At 38.1% G+C, this 23,029-nt stretch overlaps 1 protein-coding gene across 2 annotated transcripts; it reads right to left on the bottom strand.

Moving 5' to 3' along the window:
* Positions 1 to 4,036: 4,036 nt before the first annotated feature.
* LOC139738379 (spartin-like) lies at positions 4,037 to 14,999 on the bottom strand. 2 transcript variants are annotated; one of them, XM_071649109.1, is made up of 7 exons: positions 14,982 to 14,999; positions 10,294 to 11,059; positions 9,503 to 9,801; positions 8,091 to 8,269; positions 7,578 to 7,755; positions 5,514 to 5,604; positions 4,037 to 4,740 (listed from the first exon to the last, which is right to left on the bottom strand). In XM_071649109.1, the coding sequence occupies exons 2-7, from the start codon at positions 11,043 to 11,045 to the stop codon at positions 4,548 to 4,550; spliced, it is 1,692 nt and encodes a 563-aa protein (XP_071505210.1). In that variant the 5' UTR covers positions 11,046 to 11,059; positions 14,982 to 14,999; the 3' UTR covers positions 4,037 to 4,547. The 2 variants fall into 2 exon arrangements, with proteins under 2 accessions (XP_071505210.1, XP_071505152.1); XM_071649051.1 differs by lacking the exon at positions 14,982 to 14,999 and adding an exon at positions 11,637 to 11,724.
* Positions 15,000 to 23,029: the final 8,030 nt, after the last annotated feature.

The raw sequence follows: 23,029 nt of genomic DNA, 5'->3' as shown, positions 1-23,029 counted from the left end.
CAAATACTTGCCATACAACTTGAACAAGAGGAGGGAGAATTCTTACAACAAAATGTATATCACCTTCTCTTTATTTATGCTCCATATGGATCACAAAGTTACAAGAATATACACGTAATATATAATATCAGTTATATACATTTTTTTTTCTGAAAGATACGGTGATATGACTTATATGAGAGATGTATTCCTGCAATGAACTTTAATGGGTACATTTAATAATATTCACACATGAAATAACAATCTTCTTCCTACTTCCAACTTTAAGTTCCTGTTTCTTCATTTTTGAAATTGTTATGTGCTATAAATTTACATTCTGCATATGCTTGAAAGATGATTTCATAAAAGTTATTTTGCCAAATCCTGATGAGTATATTCCTGATCTTCATGCTGAGCTGTATATGATTGCATTTGATTGCGTTTGGAAAAAGAAACACATCTTATAAGTATTGCTACATTATAATCCAAGGTGACATATTTCAGAAGGCAAATGAGTTATGAGAAACAGTTCATGCATACATACATTTATCATTATCATGATTTTTTAGACTCATATGCCCAAGTAAACAAAGATAGCTTAACTCAAATCCACGATTTAAGTTTTACGGACTTTAGTCCATGGAGCATGGACTAAAATAAGCACAAAATAAGCATATTTTGCACTTGCACATGTTAAATAGCACGCCTTACCTACAATGGACTCCCATTATAACAAATTCCTCAGGACCAGCAACTTTCTTTCGTTATATCAAAATTTCGTTATAACCATACAAATAAACAATAAAAACATAGAAAGGACAATGTTGCAGCCTAAATATTTATTTTGTTGTAACCAGAATTTCGTTATAACCGTGTTTGTTATAACGGGAGTGCACTGTATTGGAGATCTGTTGGCGTAATCAGTATCTCACACGCATTTATGCGGCCATAATTTTCACAATCCAAGTCCCAGATTTTAGCTTCCTTTGTGAATTTGAACCAATGAGTGAGACAATCATGATACCAAAAATACTCATCAGAAACGATGACAGCACTTTGGTGTTACATATTCAGAAAGACAGGAATTGTAAGCAAACACCATAATATTGTGACAAGCAATGGGCAGTAACTACATAGACATAGTGATAGCTCTCTTCTTGTTCTTAGTGTTCCTGGAAAAAATTGTAATACAGCCATTGTTATTACCTCATGAGGGGTTACAAAGTACCAAGAGACAGGCTAGTGGCAGTACAGAGCTAATTATTCTATTTACATCATATTGCACTGAACAAATTGAACTACAGTAAGAGATAGAAATACAACAAACAAACAAAAAGTTGGCAGATTTACAGGTTCGGCTGTACATTCTGTAGGTGCCTTCCCTACACAGCCTACAAATTTCATGGATGGACTAAAAAAAAAAACACTAGAAATGTCGCTACAGCGACTGGTATACCTTCGCCATAATGCCTGGTTCTCCTAATAGGTCTATAGTACAATGTCTTTACAATGTGTGATGACAGTTTCACATAATTGGCAAAATATTAAAATGACAGGTTTGCCACAAATGTGCTGAATGCTCACTTTCCTAGAACTAGGTTCAACTGGATGAATGGTTAAAATGTCAAAGTGCAGGTATTTGAGGACTTTTACTTGACTTTTGACCCTTTTATAAGTTTATGCAAGGAGTGATTTTCAAGGTAAGGAGAAAAAGTGTAATTTCAGTATCAAATGGTAAAATATTAATATCGAAACCTGGCCTTTGACCTTTGACCTCAAAAGTTCCAAAGAGAATCACTGTTAGGTAGAACATGCATAAATATGTAAGTTTCATGATGATACCTTGAGCTCCTTTCGAGATATGGAGAAAGAAGTGCAATTTAGCACTTTCACTTGACCTTTGACCTTTGACCTTTTGGCAAGAAACTTCCAACAGAATATATATTGGGTAATACAGGCATATATCAAGTTTTTAAAAAAAAAAAAATCCTTCAGGCCTTGCATAAATATGAGGGAAGTGGTGACATTTTGAGGAGTTGACCTTGACCTTTGACCCCTGACCTTTGATCCATGACCACCAACTTCCCTAGAAAATCACTGCCCATCAGTACATGCATATATACTAAGTTCCAAGAAGATACCTTGAACCATTTGCGAGATATGGAGAAAAACATGAAATTTCAACCTCTTGACTTGACCTTTGACCTTTGACCTCGTGACTCAAAACTCCCTCTGGAGATTTTTAATTTGGTAGTTCATATATACCCTAAGTTTCAAGAAAATACCTTCAGGCATTGCATGGATATGGGGGAAATAGTGAAATTTTGAGCATTTGACCTTGACCTTTCGACCTTTGATCTTGAGCATGTGCACCTTAAAGTTGATAGGCACAAGTTCACCCACTCATACATATACATGCCAAGTTTCATTATGATACCTCAAACAGTTTTTTAGTTACACTGTCCACAAAAGTGATTACGGACGGACGGACGGACGGACAACCCGAAAACATAATGCCTCCGGCACCACTTTGTGGCAGAAGCATAAAAAAATAAATGTGGCGAAATGTCCTGCAAAAAGAAGGCTAGCCTGGCATGCTTTGCAGCAAAATATGCACAATAAGCACATTCAGGAGCATCGGGCAAACACCAAGAAGCCACATTTCCCCAACTTGGAAAATCTTTCAGTGGTCTGAAACTAACCCTATCATAGGGACCTATTTCAGGACTGTTAGAGAAAGATTTGAAAAATATCCCTAATTATAAAATGGGTTCAAGAATGTAGCCAATAGGAAGCGCTGAAATGAGCCACATGTGCTTCCTTTATTCTAGTCCCATTGCACTGCGTGTTAAATCCTATTGCCGATCGTCTGTGCGCGCGGCGGTTCCATTGAATTGCATGCATACGCGCTGTCAATCCTGTAAACAACTTCTAGTTCGGGCTGCCGGCCGGCCGGCCTTTCTTCCCTTGTGCATAACATGTGTGGCGTACGTATACTCTTATATGCGAACGCTTTGTACAGTACAGTAGACCAAGTGTTGTGGGACCGGACGCGTACATGGAGTCACTTTGAAGGGCAAATCCAACGATTTAGCAGGTTAATTCTCACACCGTTTTCAGAGTATGTTGTCTAGTAGGCCTATATGAGGAGTCTATATTCTATGTAAAATAAGTAAGTTTTCATGCGGGAACTTGAGTGTCCGGAAACCCAACCCCCCATATACTTATACTGTACAGGTGCGGGATTTCCGAGTGCGACGTGCGTAAATGTTTGGGACGAACATCTTCGGACGTCTTGACCCACAAAAGTACGGGAAAAACGCTGAAAAATGCTGTTAGTTTTCGAATTTTCGACCCATTTTATAAAACAAATGATGCACAGGATTATTTCGTGGCGTTAGTGGAGGCGTAGCTCACTCTCGGGTATTTACAATGTAGTGCAACATGCACTGGGCTTCGCTTCGTGCATGTTTCACAATTGTAAATACCCTCGAGTGCACTATACACCTACACTAACGCACTCTATTCTGTGCATCATTTGTATATTAAAAGGAGGAAAAAAAACATAAAAAAGACACCCCTTTTCAACAGTTTGGGGGAAAACAACAATTTCGGGGGATTTTCCCCCAAAATTCAGCCTCTCAAATATACCACTTTTCCTAAAAAAAAAATCAGGAACGTGCATGCGTGCTTGTGTGCGCTACTTGCATCTCTCAATAGGGAAAAATAATTCCCAAATAAGTGAGACTTTGAATAATCTCTAGTTAGAGCACAAATATACAATTGCATACTATTTCAGGAGCTTCCTGCAAAATCAGTCAGACTTGGCGGCTGAGACATAAATATCCAATTAGATTGCAGGGGCAACTAATGACATTCACGTGAACAGAAAGCAGTACATGTGTACTATAAAAGCTGTTATTTTCATGTACATATTTGTGTGAGATATTGTTTTCGTGATTTCACACCAAGGCTATCTTAGGTACACGAATGCTTGTCTGTTCAAACTGTCATTTTATTGTACATGCACTTATTGGTACAGACCAGACTAGACCAGGGCACCATTTCATGAAAGTTGTCAGCCCTGACAAGTCATCAGGTCCTGACAAGTTCAGTAAAATCCTTGATTTTCATAGGCTGAGAAGCTCTGGTCACTGACTGTTACTGTAACTGTCAAAGACTGACAACTTGTCAGGGCTGACAACTTTCATGAAATGGTGCCCAGGAGAAAACATACAAACAAAGATAGGCACATCCTTTTTGCAATGCACTAGTGCTTTGATACTTTCATGCCGCAAAGTTTAATGTGATCAACATCCAGTGGTGATCTTTTCGCATGTTATTTAATTCATGTCCCAACAGTGATTTGCGAAATTTGCATAAATAAACCCTCACGAAAATAATACACCTTGTATATTTTACAATAATACACACAAACGAAAAACAGACTAAGAAAAGCTGCCTGCTAGTAGTACATTCCAACTTGAAGTTATCCACATTAAAATTCACAGCATGCTGCAGCTTGTTTGCTGACTTGTAGGATGATTCAAACCAATCACAGGCACCAGTTAGTTCTGTCTGACTTTTGCCTCGTCGTCCTTCTTGTCACTGAGGTCCCTGACCACCTCCTTCCCCGTATCCTTAGCCGTTCGCTTGGCCAGGGCCTTGACGCCAAGATTGTTCAGGTTGTGGGCCGACACCCCAATGTTTGCTACTGTCTTCAGGGAGCTGTCTGTGATGCGGCCCGCATCTGTCCCATATCTACGTGAACAGGAAACAGGTTGGGTTAGGGATGAAGGGAGGGATTACTACTCTGATAAATAGATGTACTTCTGGTCAGAGATGAACATGCCAACCTTTTAGACTACTTATAAAAGTCAATTTCATTCCTGCATCTATTGATTCTCTAGGTAGAGATGAATGTCCTCATCTATGATGATCAAAGCAAAAACCTTTACATCTGAAAAAGGATGTTGCATATAATGCACGAATGTAAAATCAAAACTATCATTACCTGATAAAAAGATGATTTGTTTTTGAAATCAACATTAGCATTACAAGTATTGAGAGAATGATGTCTTATGGATACTGCTATGTAATCATAAGCACAAGATCACGGGAAGTCTTGCTCCTGCATGCATGCATGTACAGAAGACATGATTTACACATTAAGTCCTTCTCGATCTACGTGTAAACTCTGTACGTTTGTACCTGGCAATGCTGCAGTACATGTAATAATAATGACGGCGGGGCCCTCTGTGAGTACTCACACTTGAAATGCTACCCTGTTTACATTAAAAATTGTCATTTTTTTCCCCACAGTTCCTGTGCATATACTATGATGGATCATCATATTTTGGTAGTTTAGAGAGACAAGCTAAAACTGTTGGTTGCAGAATACAAATTACCACCTACATCACAGCAACAAAGGAATAGAGTTTGATAACCTTCTTTTGGACATTTTTATTGAAAAAAAAAACCTGCTAAAACACAATAAGAGATTTCCATTAAGAGATGTGATACTAATGTCTTACTTATGCTGGACAGTCTCCACTGTAGCATGAGATATGCTCTTGGCAAGTTGCACAGCGGCTGCTTCCAAACCTCTGTACACTTGTCCAAATCCTGCAGTTGAAAGGTGAAGAAAATTCAGGCTATTGAGCTCAGTTTTTGCCTCCCAATGAAAACAGTATTAAGAAGACTGATTGTTTGTTTGTACTTGTATGTTGGTTTTACTCAAGGCACCAAACACATTGGTATGTAAATTAGAGCAGGAAAGTGGCATTAGTACATTTCCAATAGTCCACAAAGTGTACTGGCATGGATCTTGCATTAGATGCTGAAACACTAGTAGCACTGGTGTGATATGTCATGCATACACATAGTTTGGGACAACTGCTTCCAAAACGTCAAATTCCCTTTGTATGTCCACCAAGGGAGGAGGTTATGTTTTTGTTACCGTTTGTTTGTTTGTTTGTTTGTTCATTAGTTAGTTTAGTTAGTTAGTTAGTTTGTCCGTGTGCAAAATAACTCAAAAAGTTGTGCACGGATTTGGATGAAACTTGCAGGAAAGGTTGAGAATGACACAAGTAACAAATCATTAGATATTGGTAGTGATCAGGAAATTTTAATGGATTTTATGAAGGATTTTCGGTATTTTGCCAGGTAGGGTCAATGAAATTGGGAGTTCAAGCTGCACATTTTTGAGGTTTTCATGCACGCACTAAATTGCGTGCTCTAGTTTCAGCTGGGGAGAGGTGCGCCGCACAACTGAGGGTTTACAGTATGACGTAACAAAGGCTTCTCTATTGGGAAATCGGGCGATTTTTCAGGGGGTGGAAATCATTGATCTCTATGGAATAGCAAGATCACGGTGGAAAGTAGCTGCTTGGCAGAGGTCTGCGCTCTCAGAGTGCCTTTCTAGTTTCTCTTGTGATTCTGTAGGCAGTGACATTTACCACTATCCAGCAAGGGCAGTCTCTATTTAAAAAAAAAAAAAAAAAACTGCCTCAAGCACTGCCTCAGATGACACACTGGTAGAGGCGGGGAATTGACAGAATTTTGACTGAAGTACATTGAAGTACAACTGTGAAATAATTGCTGTGATTTTTCCTCACTTGATAGAACTGCTGGTAGGCTAATTCACTGCATCTTGCTCTACATGGCTGCACCTACATTTTGTAGAATTGCACCTCCTCGCTAACACTGTCAATGGTCCAGCAAGTTTTGAAAATGCCGTTTACTATTAAACAGGAAATGAGATGTTGTACAAATTGGAAGACAAATGGTCCAAATTTGAATGGTGTAAATATTTGAGATATCAAATTGGGCTTTGAATTTAGTGCACAATCGACTATGCAGTTTAAAAGTGAGACAGCATCTCTCTATAATAAATGTTTGTTGTTATTGTGGGAGAGATATAAAAACTATACTACGGCTTCACTCTAATCACACAGTTATAGATCTGCACATCAAGGACAAAAAAAATAAGGCTTGCATCCAAGATTCCAAAGTCAGTTGCCGAGAGCTGATGTGATAAATCCTATATCAAATCAGGCATCACATTTTGTGCAACAAAAAGCACATAGATAGAATTTCAGACAGCTTCTGTCCCAAATACACACTTCTTGTTGTTGTTTTGTGACAGATATCATGCGGGGGTTCCACCTGTCCCATAATTACTCAATGATTTGCACATTAGGGATGAGAAATATGATTCATGTCCAAGATTTTATCATACACAAATTTTCTTGTTGAAAGAAAGTTCTGTATATTCATCGGAGTAGCTGTCATACACGGCCTGTGCATTTGCGGAGTTGGACAAAAGAGTGAAATTGTGTGTATTGGCCTTGAACATTAATTAACAAACCACTTCCTTTCTTAAAGCAAATTCTTTACAAATCACTCATTTGCAGATTAACATTCAAAGACTCTGCTTGCTGTATCATTAACTTTAATATTAATTGATAATGTATGTTATGGGAGCCATGAATGATGCCACAAGTTTTATGCTTTGCTAAGTGTGACAGTAGGGATGGAAACATAACCACAAACACACACACATACACATAAACAAATAAATGAACCCTAAAATGTACCTTTGATTCCACTGGCAGTGACATCCACCACCCCATCTAGCACGGCCTTTCGCTTGCCGTCTACCTCATCCTCCCCTGTGGTCAACAGCTTGTTGGCCTGCTTGCTGATGACAGGGCCCAGCTCCTCGGCAATGCGTTTGGTCATGTAGCACACCCCGTCTAACACCACGGCACTGACCTTTAACGATACATCATTACGTTAATAAAAAAATCAATTTGGGTCAAAATATCACTGAGCGGCGTATGCTCTTTGACAAAATACTTGCAGTTCTTCAATCTCTCACTTGTGCAATCGTAACTACACCCAAGCACTCCAGGGCCTTGTTCTTTGTTGTTATCAATGTAAGCTATAATAAGTGTGCTATAACAGGGTTCACCAGCATACTAAATACTTTTATAAATTGAAATCAAGTATGGTATTCAATCTCATCCCTCCCCTCCCCTTCCCTGCCCCCCCCCCCCCCAAAAAAAAAAGATATGGAAAATATATATCAATAATTCTTGTATACTTACTTTTACTGCAACACCAGAAGCTTTCTTTGCATACAGCATGCCTGTTTGGTATTTTTCATCTATCTCCTTGGGTTGTTCATCAGGTTTTATATTTTCTTTCAACTTTTTGGCACCTGACCCTACCAGCCGACTTCCCAGCTCAGCACCTTTTACCACACCCCATGATATCCACTCAGCACCTGTTCAATAAAAAAGAAAAGAAAAAAAAAAGAAGATAGATTTTCATCATGCACGGCAATGGACAGTCTTTGGGTTTCTTCAGCACAGCCTAGTTCTTGCAAGTGCAGATGGATCACAAAAAATCTTCACAATTTACAAACACAACTAAACAGATATTTGTTCTGCAGGTTCAAAGATGTTATCTCCACAGTTATTAACTGAATATGATTATACCGGTACTCAATCAACATTTTCTGTCCAACATTATTCCCATGACCATGTAATAACAGTGTTCTGTTTGATATGGGTGAATGATGCCAAAGTTTCAAAGAAATAGAATGCATAACATTACAAAAACTGAGGTTGCATTTGCATTCAAGTGTCTGCAAATACTATGCTTGAGATCACTGTAAATTCAGCAGGACAAAATAAGTACAAGTACCAGTGGTGTTGGGTGTGCCATCTTGTATGGCTCATAAAAAAAAGGGGGCATTTAAAGGACAAGTTCACCCAAATGAACTATACGTGAGGATTGAATGATGAAGCAATATCAGCAGAACACATCAGTGAAAGTTTGAGGAAAATCAAGCAATCCATTCAAAAGTTATGAATTTCTAAACTGAAGTTTCAGCACCACCAAGACTACCAACAGTTTGTGATGTCACCTATGTACAACAATATGAAGAAAATTTAAAGAGAAGACCACAAAATTTCATTTCTTTATAAAAAGTGCACATTCCCTCAACTTGTTAGTGATATATTATTAAGGGTAACATCATTCTCCTTGCCTTCTAAAAGAGGCAAGTAAATTGCTCTTTTATTATGGTAGAAAAAAGATAATATGTTGAATTTTCTTTATATTTTCTTAATATTTGTTCTCTGTATGTGATGTCACAAACTGAGTCTTCTCATCCAGTGATGGCTGCACAAAAAATTTAAGAATCCATAACTTCTGAATGAATTGTCTGATTTTCCTCAAACTTTCACCGATGTGTTCGACTAATATTGCTGCATTCACTCAATCCACACATATCTTTGGATTAACTTGTCCTTTATGAGGGTCACAGAGCACTTGTATTGTGAAAATGCAAAGTTGCATACATGGAAACATTTTAAAGGTGTGTTTTAACACACAAACATGGGCAATGCACACACTCTATAATGTATGTGTGTGTGTCGGGGCAGGGGTAGTGGGGCTGCTGTTAGGGTGTCCATAACAAGAACCTTTACATTAGCACTCTCCAAACACTAACCAATTTCAATTCCCTTAGCAATCTTCCGGCCAACGATGCGCGCTGTGTGTTCTTCCCCTTCCACCACTCCTGTTGGGACTTCCTCACCATCCATCTGTGATGAAGGCGTCCTATCGTGTCCTACGGTGTGCCCTTCAGGTACCCTGTCACTGATTTGACGAAGGGATGCACTGTCCTGAGGTACTCTGTTCCTGTCCTGCGGCACCTGTTCGGATGCTGCTTCCTCTACTTCTGGCATTTGCTCTTCTTTCATGGCTGTGAGTTGCTCAATGAGTTGTTGAAATTTTGCCTTTTGAGATCTGTAATACAAATGATGAAATAAACTGCGATCAGCATGCCAAAGAGCATTTCTGAGAGTTTTCATTGACTGCATTGTACTGATATCAGGTACTGCATTTTAGCGATACAATGGCAAAAACAGGGTATTGGAACAAAGATCTGGAGGTTGCTGATGTGAGCAAATAGTGCAAAACATATTAAATTTATCAAACTCAGTCCCTACAAACAAAGGCCTGCAGAATCACATCAAAATATCAATGACATCCGCTGTTTCCTGAAAAGTACAACATTTCAAAATAACCTCTCCTTCACTAGTTTTCTCTCCATTTTCAAATAATAACCTAAAATGAAAAAAAGAAAACACTACTGGAAGTGAAAATTAATATGAGTTCCTTTACTATCCAGCTTTCTTAAAACAAACAAACAACAAACAAAGAAACAAACAAACACACAAGTCATGAATATGTTATCAAAAGAATGAATACAACTAGAAAGCACCTTGGAAAACTTACTTGCTGACATGCTTTGCAAATATGACACCTACACTGGCCCCTTGATCTGGTGAGCTGACATCAGGGAACATGAAGACACCATCAGCAGCCTTCAGTGATGGGGAGCGCCCTGGTAGGAGTGGGTAGAGCCACTCTCCCACCTGGAGAAATGCTGGAGGCTGATTCTGTCCCAGCCTCTCACCATCTGGGAAGGTGTAGACTCTGAGTTGGCCAGGGGAGCTAGGGGCACTCACATGACCAGAGGAATTGATGAAGAATAACTGGACACCATGGGGGATGTGCAGTACTTCCCTGGCATCAGTCGTGGACTCGGCATACGAGGGCAGGCTGCCGACGGCATTATCCTCCTCATAGATGCTGAGAATGGAGTCACTCCCACAGGCCTCACGTGACTCTGCCGGACACGCACTAGATTGTGCATCCCTCTCCAGCGATTCCAACCTGGCCTTCATTTGGAGGGCCGTCTTCTTCATCTTCTTCTGCATGCTCCTTGCATGGTCCCATTCTGAACCCATGCGCTGTGGTCCAGTGCAGTCAATCTCCATTGCTTTAGCAATGCTCTTAAGACCAATGCTGTAGAAGCGGATAGCCTCCTTCCTGTTTGACTGCTCATCAAACTTGAGAGCCATCCGGATGTCAGCGTATGCTTTGTCATGGTGCTTTCTCAGTGTTTTCAGAGTTTCTTCACCCGATTCAACATTTCCATCATCACTGTGCAATGGAGGATAAATATTTCTTTGTGCCTCAGCCATCGATAGTTATTGCCCTGCAAAGATAATACAAGAAAATCCTGTCCATGGCATTAAAATGAAATGATATTACAAAAATCTATCATCCCAACCCGTTTCATTTCTTCTTCTTTTTTCAACAGGCCTCTCAGCCTCACAATATCACTCAAAGTAAAATTGCAATTGGCTTCCTTCACAGGAAAACAAAATGATTTTCACAGCACAGTTCACAAATTTCAATTAAACACGAACAGAATACTAAATTCAGCATTTACATGAGAGGGTATAATATATAGATCTGTGAAAGTGATAGCGACTGTGACACTTTGCAGGCGCAGGCCTACTTCTCAAGAGCAGTCATGCATGCATGGCGCAATTTTATGGCCATGCATGGTGCCGCGCCGGGTGCATGGCTGAATTGAATTTTAAATACCATCACAATAGGCTGTATATGGGACTAAACAAGACGGTACTCTTGCGGTAGCACAAGTCATTTACTCCTACAGAGTTGTGTCTCTCATGATCATGGTGGTATGATGAAATCATACCACCATAAAAAAAAGGAAATGTTTCGGGCCCAAAAGTGATTAAATGTACTGAACTAAAAGCACTTACTTTGACTGGCCACAAAAGCTATCTCAAGTTCGAGGTATCAGTGGTAAGTGCAGTTCTCCTTATGTCGCTGTGCTGTGTTGGCTTGAGGTGCAAGTGATCTAACCGCAGCAGCGACCCCATACGGACAAATACGTACCGTAAAGGGGTCGCACAGCAAGGCCTATCCTGTCACGGAAGCACCTGATATGGCTTAGCATTTACGTGACCAGAGACCAAAATACAGGGTTTTATACTGAAATTAGTAGCCTTACTCTTAGATAAGATACTTACAATCACAGCAGGCGAAGTCGATTTACAATATGATCTGTTTTGAGAGCCCTGTGAAAGAGTTTATCCGAGGGTTTTAAAGTCCTTCCGCATTTCGTATTGTGGTACGACTTACACAGCGCATGCGCGAATATGGATAAAACGTAGCACATACTATAATACGCAATGTATGCGTGTGGAAAATAACCCGGACGGCTCGCTGAGATCTGAAATGAATATTCATGAGATGTAACAAAAAAGAACGCATGCTGGGCGCTGATTTACTATCGGGCCTACCGGCACTTATTAATTTCGTTTTTAAAGCACATTTTGAATGTGTGGTTCATTATTTATTTGCAATAAAGGAAGTGCACACATAATGAACATCTGGAGATATGACGGATTAAGAAAATAACAGGTGATTTTCATGATAGAGGGTATGTTTGTTTCTTTGTTTGTTTCTTTATTTGTTTGTTTTTTAACAGTCTGCAGGGGCAATGTCCCAGATGTCTCATCTATAAATCAAGTTTCCTTTCACACTGTAAAATGTTGTACATTCACAATGGGCTCCACTCACAAGCTCTGCTTCTTGGGGACTCATATTCATTTTTGCTTCATGTTTATTATCTGCTGTGATTTGATTTGAATACACTTCTGTTACATACATGTCTTGTCTATTTTCAATGTTTCAGGATTGTTTGATTATTTATTAAAGAGACCTTTCTTTTTTCAAAGAATTCCACCGTATGGGAATCCTTTCCTGTCTTTTTCTTTCGGGCATGTCACTTGCTGTTTGATTGTGTGTGTGTGTCTGCACGCATGTGTGTTTAATGATTATTTGTGTGTAACAAGTTGGATGAACTGGAAGCTAAATTTCTATGTACTGTGATATACAGATCAATAAAGTTGACTCTGAGTAGTCCTTCATTTTCTTCATTCATTCATTCATTCATTCATAGCAATGGGACAAGAAGTGTCTTCCGAAATTTTTATATCAGAATGTCATTATTTCCTTTTTTTTAAAATCTGATTTTATCATTTTTGCAGTGTTCTCCTGGATTTTTTTTTTCATTCTCATGAAATATAGATAAAGTTTTAGACTGGCTTTCATCTTAAAGGTATGATGGATTGGTTAATGAAAAACTAGAAAGTAACCCTTTCAGATCCATCCATATGGTCATGGGGATTGTATTCCACTGCTCCCTATGTCATTTTCAAAACATTTAGTGTCTTTTTTTTTTGCACTATTATCGACACTATATCTAATAACACTATACACTCAATTATAGCTTCATATTGATATTGTTATTTATACATACGAGTGTGTGATACACCTTTTATGTATTGGTGATGGTAATGTACAAGCATATTCATACACTTATTCTCTTCCTTCTCATTCGCATTAGGAATAAAATAAGCACTAAATTATTATGTCATGTCCCTAGTACTCATTCTCATGATCGTGATACTATATACCTGGGGAGGGAAGGTGACAATAATGCAAGCCTTTCTATTCGTGTTCAATCAATAATCATTTTTCCTTATCTCATAACCATGCTTGCTTTAATTGATCGATATTTTAATATTATTAATATGTCATCAGAACCTGCCTTGCTTGATAAATTATATAAGATTATGATAGTGATATAATGATTATCATTATCATGATTTGAAATATCTAATCATAACTAGTACCCTGTATGGCTTCAGTTTGCTACTTTCACTGTACTTATTGATGCCATTGCATACTCACTTTATCCAAGATTTGGTGATGGAAACCAAAACAAACGCTCTTGCCAAATCCAGTTGGCAATATCATTAAGGTGTCCTTCTGTTTCACTGTGCTTTCCATTATTTCTACCTGCTCCTCTTTAAACTTAATTCCAGCCTCCTCCTCTAATTCCTTGATAGCATCTTTGAACTCCATGATGATGATACTGATAGCTATGAATGGTCCGAGAACTACGAGCAACATTGTACATATGTACATATATGGCAGATGACGTAAACATGAATATTCATTTGCGCATGCCCAGATCAATTTACTTACGTGATATTTTCAAAATGGCGAGCGGCAGTGTCGATAGTGTCGAGTGGGGTTCCAGCAAAGATGATGGCGATTTCTCTTGTTTTCGGAGGTAATGGTGAGTAATACATAGTCGGCTAAAATATTCAACATTATGGTATTACAACATGTGGCTTTTTGTTGCGAATCCATGTGTCGTTTTGAACGGTGAGTTTGTGACAGAATTGTACGCGTCGCAGTACTTCCTAAAAATCGCATGGGATGCTTCGGGGCGCTGTTACTGTGTTACAGCGCCCCGCGACGGGGTTACAAGTGATCATGAGTTTATGACGTCTGGTGCTATTTTTAGAATAACGCATGACACTTTATAAATCTTATCTGTAAAATCAGCGGGAGGTCTAAAACAGATCTTACAATAACAAAAACAAACAAACAAATAAATAATCAAACAAACAAACAAATATACCAAAAACCCAACCACTCAAACAAACAAACAAAATCAAATAGACAAACGAACTAACCAAAACAAAACAGATACTGATAAAAAAAGTAAATACAAAAATTAATACAAAAATAACTCAGCCCCTTCTCAGCCCCTTCTCCTCCTCCCCCCCCCCCCCCCCCACCATCTCAAAACTCTCAAGGATGCAAGAGTTGCATCATCAAGATTCGGATTCAGCACCCCCGAAATGGTGAAACCAGGGAGGTGCATATGGAAGAGAGATATCAGACAGACGGCAAAACAAGGTTCAGCCTCGGCACCCAGACTACACTGTATTGGGAATTCTGTAACAGAAATGTCACTACATGTATATGGTAGGCCTACTCTGCCTCCACCATATCATATGATCACCATTCTCCCATTTAGGTCTGTTGGACATTTTGTCAGTGTGTGGGGCAAGCATGGTGTCACCGGACACCATGGTATTACCGGACACGCACATTTTTGCGTACTAATGACATTCTGTACACGCGAGACTTCGTAGATTAGCCTCACGGAACTTTGTGTGGACCTAAATCGCAAAAAAACGCCACATAAAAATGTAAAAACACGAAAAAAATTCACATTTTACCTCAAATTTATAGTTGAGTGACCCGCACCTCTTCATAGTTAATATTTATGCATGTTTGAATCACATTTCACGACTGAAATTCTATGAAATCCCACTCACATACAGGAAAAATGCTGAAGATTCCAATAGAACCAAAAGTTCACTGATCGATATCGGAAATTTGTAGCTATCGTCCTCAAACGCGAACGATGCGGAATAGTGCGCTAGGGGCCCGCAACTCATCACCCGCGCGTGCAGCTCCCATAGACAAAGCACGTAAACTAGGTAGAGTCTAACCAGTTGTCGATTTTCTCACAGGGTTTTATTGCGTGAACTGTTCGAAACGTGCAAGACAGACATTTTACCGTAAAATAACAAATTTGAGCCTCATTTGCCAATGTTTTCTTTGTCATCCGCTCGATGAGAATGTGTACGGTGATTTGTGGGATAAATCGTGATTCTGGTGCAAGGATTAGGTGCGAAAGATGTCGATTATTTCATTGCGAAAATCGTACGTGTCCGGTAATACAATGCGATTTTGTACCGCGCAAAAAGACAACTTTTTGAGAGGGTTATGTTTGAAGCATATTCTCTAAAAACTGGAGTTAACAATTGACATTAGTTGGCTGAATTCGTAATTTCCAGGAGTCTGTGACTAAGTGATGTTATTTTTAGCCGAAATTTCATCCTCCGAGTACGGAAGCCACGAAAAAAAGCGTCCGGTACCACCCTACGAGACGACATGCAGTTTCACACGATAAACCGTATCTGTAATGTGTAATTTATTGTGGATGTTTCTTTCGAGTTACAACCTATTATAGTAACGACGAAGGGTTTCACTCACCCGCTCCCTCCCATTAAGTTCCATAGGACAATGTAGGATGCGGGAATTGTTGTTGTGAACACTACAAATAGCCTCCGGCAAGCTTTGCTGTTAAGGGCAACTTTTGTGAACAAAGCATGCATAAAATCTGAATGCATGCAGAACCGGTTTATTGGTAATCATTATAATAATTATCAAAATGACGATATGAAAGTTTTGTTTTGTTTTGTTTTGTTTTTGTTTTGTTTTTTGCATAACCACAAGGCCCAAATGTGTCTAGTGTTTATACGTTCTTTGAACCAGATTTCATTTCGATATTGGCTACATTTTTTTTTTTTCACTGAGCAAATATTGCGGAATATGATCATTTTCACTTGATCGTTGGCTCTTACCCTCTGACCCCATGGCCCATATCTTTCTTCAAATATAACTTACTGGTTATATCTAGTTCTCATGACGATTCTTTGAGGTATTTTCAAAATATGAAGTAAAACAGTAACATTTTCACATTGTCATTTATTATATACCTCATATATAGATTTCTCTCATCTGATTGGTTAAAAGTGGAGTCATGAAAATAGCTGTGCCCCATTTTTGATCAAAATGACGTCATGATTTACTGTGCCCTGTAAATCGGTTTGGAGACAGTCGCAACCCCGTACACATAGATCGCTCATATATGTACGCACCAATGATACGCCAGCCGCGCTGTCGATCAGCGTTGATTACGAGTGCTGTAAATAAATAGCTTTTAGTCCTTGTTTAATTCAGGTAACCTTTTAACCAATCAGATAAGAAGAATCTATGTTTTCGGTATATAAAACAAATAATGACAGCTTGATATTCGGGGCACAGTTAAAATTATGTAGGCCCTCGGTGATGTGAAAACCATATGTCCTCAGCTTCGCTTCGGGCATAGTTACGGTTTTCACACCACCACATGGGCCAATAATTTTAACTGTGCCCCTCAAAGCAGTCATTTTGTATACTAGTAGCCCTTATGGCCAAATCGTTCATTATAGAATCATTGTGCATATATAGATCTAGTTGAGATATAATGCACTTAGTAGTTTTCAAGGAAAGAAAAAACAGTGTAATTTCAGCAAAGTAGATTTCTTTTTACTTAACCTTTGACCTTATTTGAACGTTGACCCCGTGGCCCAAACTTTTCCCAGATAATCTTTACCTGTATGATGGTAATAATGTATACACGCTAAGTTCCATAAAGAATACCTTCAGGCATTGCAAAGATATGGGGGATATATATAGTGACGTTTTAAGAATTTGACCTTGACATTTGACCTCGAGCATGCGCTCCCAAATGTCGATGGGCACAACTTCGTCCATATTACCCTAACGTATTTATAGGATCTCTGATTATGCCAACGCAGCCAGGTTATTTTTGGATATCTCAAACGGTTCTACGCTCTCCACAAAAACGAAAACAAAACACACAGAGAAAAGAACAGCTTTGGATCAATTCAACAGTCCGTATGAGCCAAATGTATCTTTTTTAATCCCTTTAATCCCATTTTAAAACGACATGGTAACTGCAAAAATAAGGATCACTATTCCAAAGGCAGCTAAACCTACCTTAATACCAAATTAAAGGTCCCTTTATCTCACATTATGAGAATGTCTTTCTGAATTTATGACATACACATTTGAAAAAATGATTCGGGTACAATATGATTCACAATATGACAATAAACATTGCAGCCATGACGATAGATCTGTGATTCTTTTTTTTAACCTTATTGCTACTTCTGATATAGCAGAACAGTAACGCTCTGGGTTGCGCTCTAGTAACGGCTTTAAATACCAAACATTATGCATCTATAATAGCATATCAATATACAGGGAGTCTATCAATGCTATCATATTAGTCAGAGTATCGAACCTATTATGCAATGCAATAATCATACAATCAATGACGAGCCACATGCAATAAGGCCAAACAAATAGAGCAACAACAAAAAATGAAGCGTATGATATAGTAAATATATATATACAATATATATAGTATATATATATACAATATATATTGTATATATATCTATATACAATATATATAGTATATATATATATATATTCTCCTAAGAAAATGAATAAATCTAAAAGCACTCATTCTGAAATAAATCTAAATAAAAGTGAGAGGAGGTGTTATTCTACCTTTTGCTCGATGGAAAGAAAGTAATTTTAAATAGAATTAAATTGAATTCTGAGCAACATAATGTGCTCTACAAAATGCTACATCGGATACCGCTGTGTTAAAGTGGAAACTTGACCTACTTAAGACGATAGTTTAAGATGATAATTATTTTAAACTACGGTAAACTGAATTCATATTTCATACATGTTACGTTCCTGATTTGATACGTTGCAGGACATAATAAAGAAACAAAGGACACGATTATTTTTTAAATTATCCTAAGAAAGTAATTAATGTCAACACAATAATTATAATATCATTATCGATAAACGTAAATAATCTGTGAGGAAACTCTTACCCTAGTCGATATGAGCTGCATGCATGGGCATAAGATGCACGATTATCATATAAACTTTCAAAACAAAACAAAAAATGTAATGCGAACATGAAAGACACACCTGCGTGATGATAATTTAAAGGTGGTTCGAATAGCATTTAGAAAATATATGAAGTCTATAGTGCATCGATACAGCAAATTAAGACGCTGGTATGATAACTGAAATGTGATGTTCTCCGACAAAATGCCACATCAACTGCTGACAGACTCTGTGTAAAGTGGAAACTCTACTTGAGAATATGCTTCAATCTTAAACTATATACACGTATACGGTAAATCAAATTCGGGTCACACTTTACTTTCCCGATCTTAATATAGGACATAACGAAAAAAAAAAAACACGATTATTTTGTAATCGTAAATGTAGGTGTAAGTAATAATTCTAAACGCAATCATTCTAAAAATGATTCTATAAAATAAACGTAAGCATTCTGTGTAACGTCATCGACATGGGCTTAGCACCAGCTATCATGCATGCTGACTTATGGAAACTTTTTTCTTTTTAATATGATACGAACATCCATGATGTGTATACATAATATAGTTTAGTGCTTCGGGAGTCAAGTAGAAACATAAGATTTAGTGCGTCGATACAGCAACTCAAAACGCTATATACTTTGATAATCAAACGCATTTACATTGACACATGCTGTGTAAAGAGGGTATTCTTAAAATATGTTGAATATTGTAAAATACATTCAGAATATGAGCATTACGTTCCCAAATGTATACATTCTATACAAGACATTAAGTGATGAGAAACACGATAACTGTTCTAATCATTATTCTAAGAAACGAATGAACCTAAAATCAATCATTCTAGAATTATTCTGAATAACATAAGCAACATAATGTGTATAAAATCGTTTCCCTTGTCGACATCAGCAGCAGCTGTAACTATCCGTAGGCAAGGGACTTCTTGAAATATGATGCAACATGACAGATATACTTGATCTTGGAGCTTTGAAATTCATTTAGAAATAATGAGATTTAGTGCATCAATACAGCAACTCAATACATTGATATCATGATAACAGACATCATGCGAGGTGAAAATAGAATAATTTCCTCTGATTAAACGTTGTGTACAATGACAGATTGTGTGTAAAGTGAAAACGATATCTACTTGTGATTATAATACTACAATATTAAACTACAGGGGAAATCAAATTCTGGTTACAATACCCAATCTTCTACATTATAGGACATAACGAAACAAGAGTAAACAAATATTTTTTTGTAATCATTATCCTTGAAAGCATCTTATACTACTAAAAAATTATAATTCTAAAGTGGTTCAAAATAAACGTAAGCAATCAATCTCTGTTACCTTCTACCCATATAAGCATGAGCTGAGCGTAAACTGTACGCTACCCACATATAGAAACCTTTTTAAATGACAGGTGCACTCATTATGATAGTTTGTTATAGGTGCTGTGAAAATCATTTATAATTATCATATCTAGTGCATTGATATAGAAACCCAAAACACTCAAAACATATCCATCATGTTCGTGCTTTATAGAAACTTCTTGATATTTAGGCAATGTAAACATGGCAGCTATACATGATAGTTTATAGGCGCCTTGCAATTCAGTCAGAAACATTGATAAATATGGGACTTAATGTATAATGTACAGCAAGTCAATGTTAATAAAACTATGATGTGAAAATGTAGTTACGTTCTCTGAAAACACGCTTCATATGATAGACAGATATTGTGTTTAGTAGAAACTTAGACCTATACGAACGTAAGATTATTCTTCCATCGTAAACTACTAAATTCTAATAACACTATAATGAAACAAAGTGCATACTTATCAATTTGTTCACATCTCCAGGTTATAAGAATACTATATGAACTACACGATGGATGCAACTCTGTATACCACATCAACTATAATTAAAACGAATTTTTACAGAAATCTATTGAAATCATTAATATGAAACATTACATTACAGTAAACTGGAAACTCGCAAACTCTCGCAAACTACATATTGATGAAACAAGATCTATACCCTTTTAGACAAAATACCGATAACTCTGATACAGCAACTACATAAGCTCATTGCATTTTTAAAACGATCCCATATTCTTTGATTATCAAATATCATGCCATCATAACTGTACCTTTATCCAACAATACAAGCACAAATAAAACGACTTCATGTGCAAACAAGCATTTTCGAGAGAATGAAAGCTGATGGCGCATTCTGACATGTCTGAGTCGTAACGCCACGAGAAAAAAAAATGAACAACACAATGATTTATGGAAACTTGCCTTATCACGCTTATTGTGAACTTCCGGTCATCTAATCATCATTGGCATTAAACTACTCGTAAACACTGGGAACATTTTGCAAGGTTACTCCTTCGTAGACCGGAGAAATGTAGGCCGTTGTCTTCTCGATCGTGCGTTCGTAAACGTTTTCACCTCCAGTCGTCAAAGCACCGTCATCCATACGTGCGGTACCGACGGCATCATCTCTATCCGTTGATTCGCAGCATTTCAAACCCTTCCCGCGGCACTGCAACGTGACGATGAAAATCGACAATGGACAGCTTAAGAGTAGATGGAAGACGTGAACGGCCACACTTGTCCACTTGATGATGGTCAGATAACCGGTTGTCATGGACGCGACGAGGAGGATGAGAAGCGTGATGCACGCGTTTCGGTGACAGGAGCAGGATTCTGCTTTGGAAATGTCGCGGTTCTTCTCCCGCGGTGCGCAGAGCATGCGAGACATGACGACGATTAATACAATGTCGAAGAGGACGATGATCACCATGGGGATGAGGAAACCACCAAACAATGGCCATCGCTGAGGGAAGCATCTGGCGTAAAGACGGGTAAATTAAAACTCTTGAAGAGTCGGCAAGGAAGCAAAACACACTAGGCAACTAAAACCCACAATCACACAAAATTAGTCCCGCACTCTTTAGTATATAGACTTAAAGGCTATAAAGCTAGTTTGAGAAGAAAGAGTAAAATCTTACAAGCACAACAGTGAAAATTTGATTAAAAATAGGATTAAAAAAATAGAAGGAAGTTATGACATTTTGAAGTCTCGCTATTTTTTATTTATTTTTTATTTTTTAGAAACACTTCTTCTTCATTCTACCGGCATTGCACCGGCGTGCAAATAGTGAAGTGACAATGTCGTCCCTTCACAACATGCCATAGTTTGTTCATAACATGTCAAAAATTCCATTTTTCTTCAGGCGAACGCCTTGGACAGTCTCAAGTCCTGATATATCTTTACCGATAATTGTTCTGAAGTTATGCAAACATGAATAGCATCATGTTTTACACTTTCATACGTTGTGGGCCGAGTAATCCGCTCAGCATTGCCCAGTTATGCTATGCCATCATGTGGTAATTGATTCATTAATTGTTCGGCACTTACAAGAGGACATCAACAAACTGCTTGTTAGAAGCGCCCCCTGTCAAAATTGTAATAACAGCCGGCAAACCTGAAATTTTAACACAGAAAATGAAAATAATGTTACAGCACCTTACAGAGTTGGACTTAAAGCTCTGCAAGTTCGTATGATCCACCTTATCATGTACTAATACGTTGACTACTACTGGCCCAGAAACATTGTGGGTTACAGAAACAAATAAAACCGCATAGTGCAGATCTTATTTATTGTCCGATTTAAACTCATCTTTCTCACGAGTCTTGTCGATTTTTGTTCTTTATCAATCAATCATTCTTCGTATGGCACAATGTTCCTGGTTGATACCGTTTGCGGATTATTGCTAGGCACCTGAGACGAACCACAAGGGGTCGGCGTCATTTGGCATCATCCCAGTTTAAAGGACGAAAAACGCATATAGCACCACCTAACATTGTAGAAAAATAGACAATCATCGCCCCCACAAAAATCTTTAATTTTGATTTAAAAAATAGTTCCATGATATTGACAGACTAACATGATTTTATACATATAACCATTTTTGCCTATAGATGTTAATTTGATGAAATCTATCTTTGATATTGATGAAGACAAATTAAAGAAGCCATCAAAATCAGTTCATTTCCCCATAGTACACCGCTGTGTAGAATAAAATCTATTTAATGACTTGTATTGTAGAGCACATGCCACCACACGGCAGACCTTCCCATCTTCACCTTTTGCTAATGAAAGTCGGACCATGAGGGTGCAGAAACCAAAAACGAGCTAAATTTTCCCTATACGTTACAACTACAGGTGAATCCACAGTATTCGAGAAGACTTCGTCATCCGCATAAGACAACAACAATGATTATAACAATGACAATCAAAATCCTCACCATCACTATCCTTAATCATTACTTTTTATGTTTTATGTTATTATCGTCGTGATCTACTATTCTGTTAACAAACATTTACCCCAGGCGAAAAGATGAGCTTTCAGCATGAATCGACGCTCGAAGGATTGCAGCATTTCCGAGATCGTTAGAAACACACTGAAAGAGTAGACAGTCGTCCACGCAAGGGTCGACAGAGTCGAGAACTGCAAAAGCCCAGCTAAAAACCCACACAGACCACTGTTGGGGTTTTTATTCACATCGACATCGGAGACTGCGGTTTGCGCCAAAAAGGCGGCATTCAGAACGAAGAGAGAGAAAAACAGGCACAGCTGTACTTGACCCAGCTGTGAGGTGCGGACGGTCCTACGATTGAAAAAAACACAAAACACAATGCAATG

The sequence above is a fragment of the Diadema antillarum genome, unplaced genomic scaffold (genome assembly GCF_040938485.1).
Source record: "Diadema antillarum isolate AM-2024a unplaced genomic scaffold, OU_Dant_1.0 scf00000003, whole genome shotgun sequence".
Classification (NCBI taxonomy): domain Eukaryota; kingdom Metazoa; phylum Echinodermata; class Echinoidea; order Diadematoida; family Diadematidae; genus Diadema; species Diadema antillarum.
The sequence above is the reverse complement of the archived record's forward strand: the minus strand, read 5'-3'. Positions and strand labels throughout refer to the sequence as shown.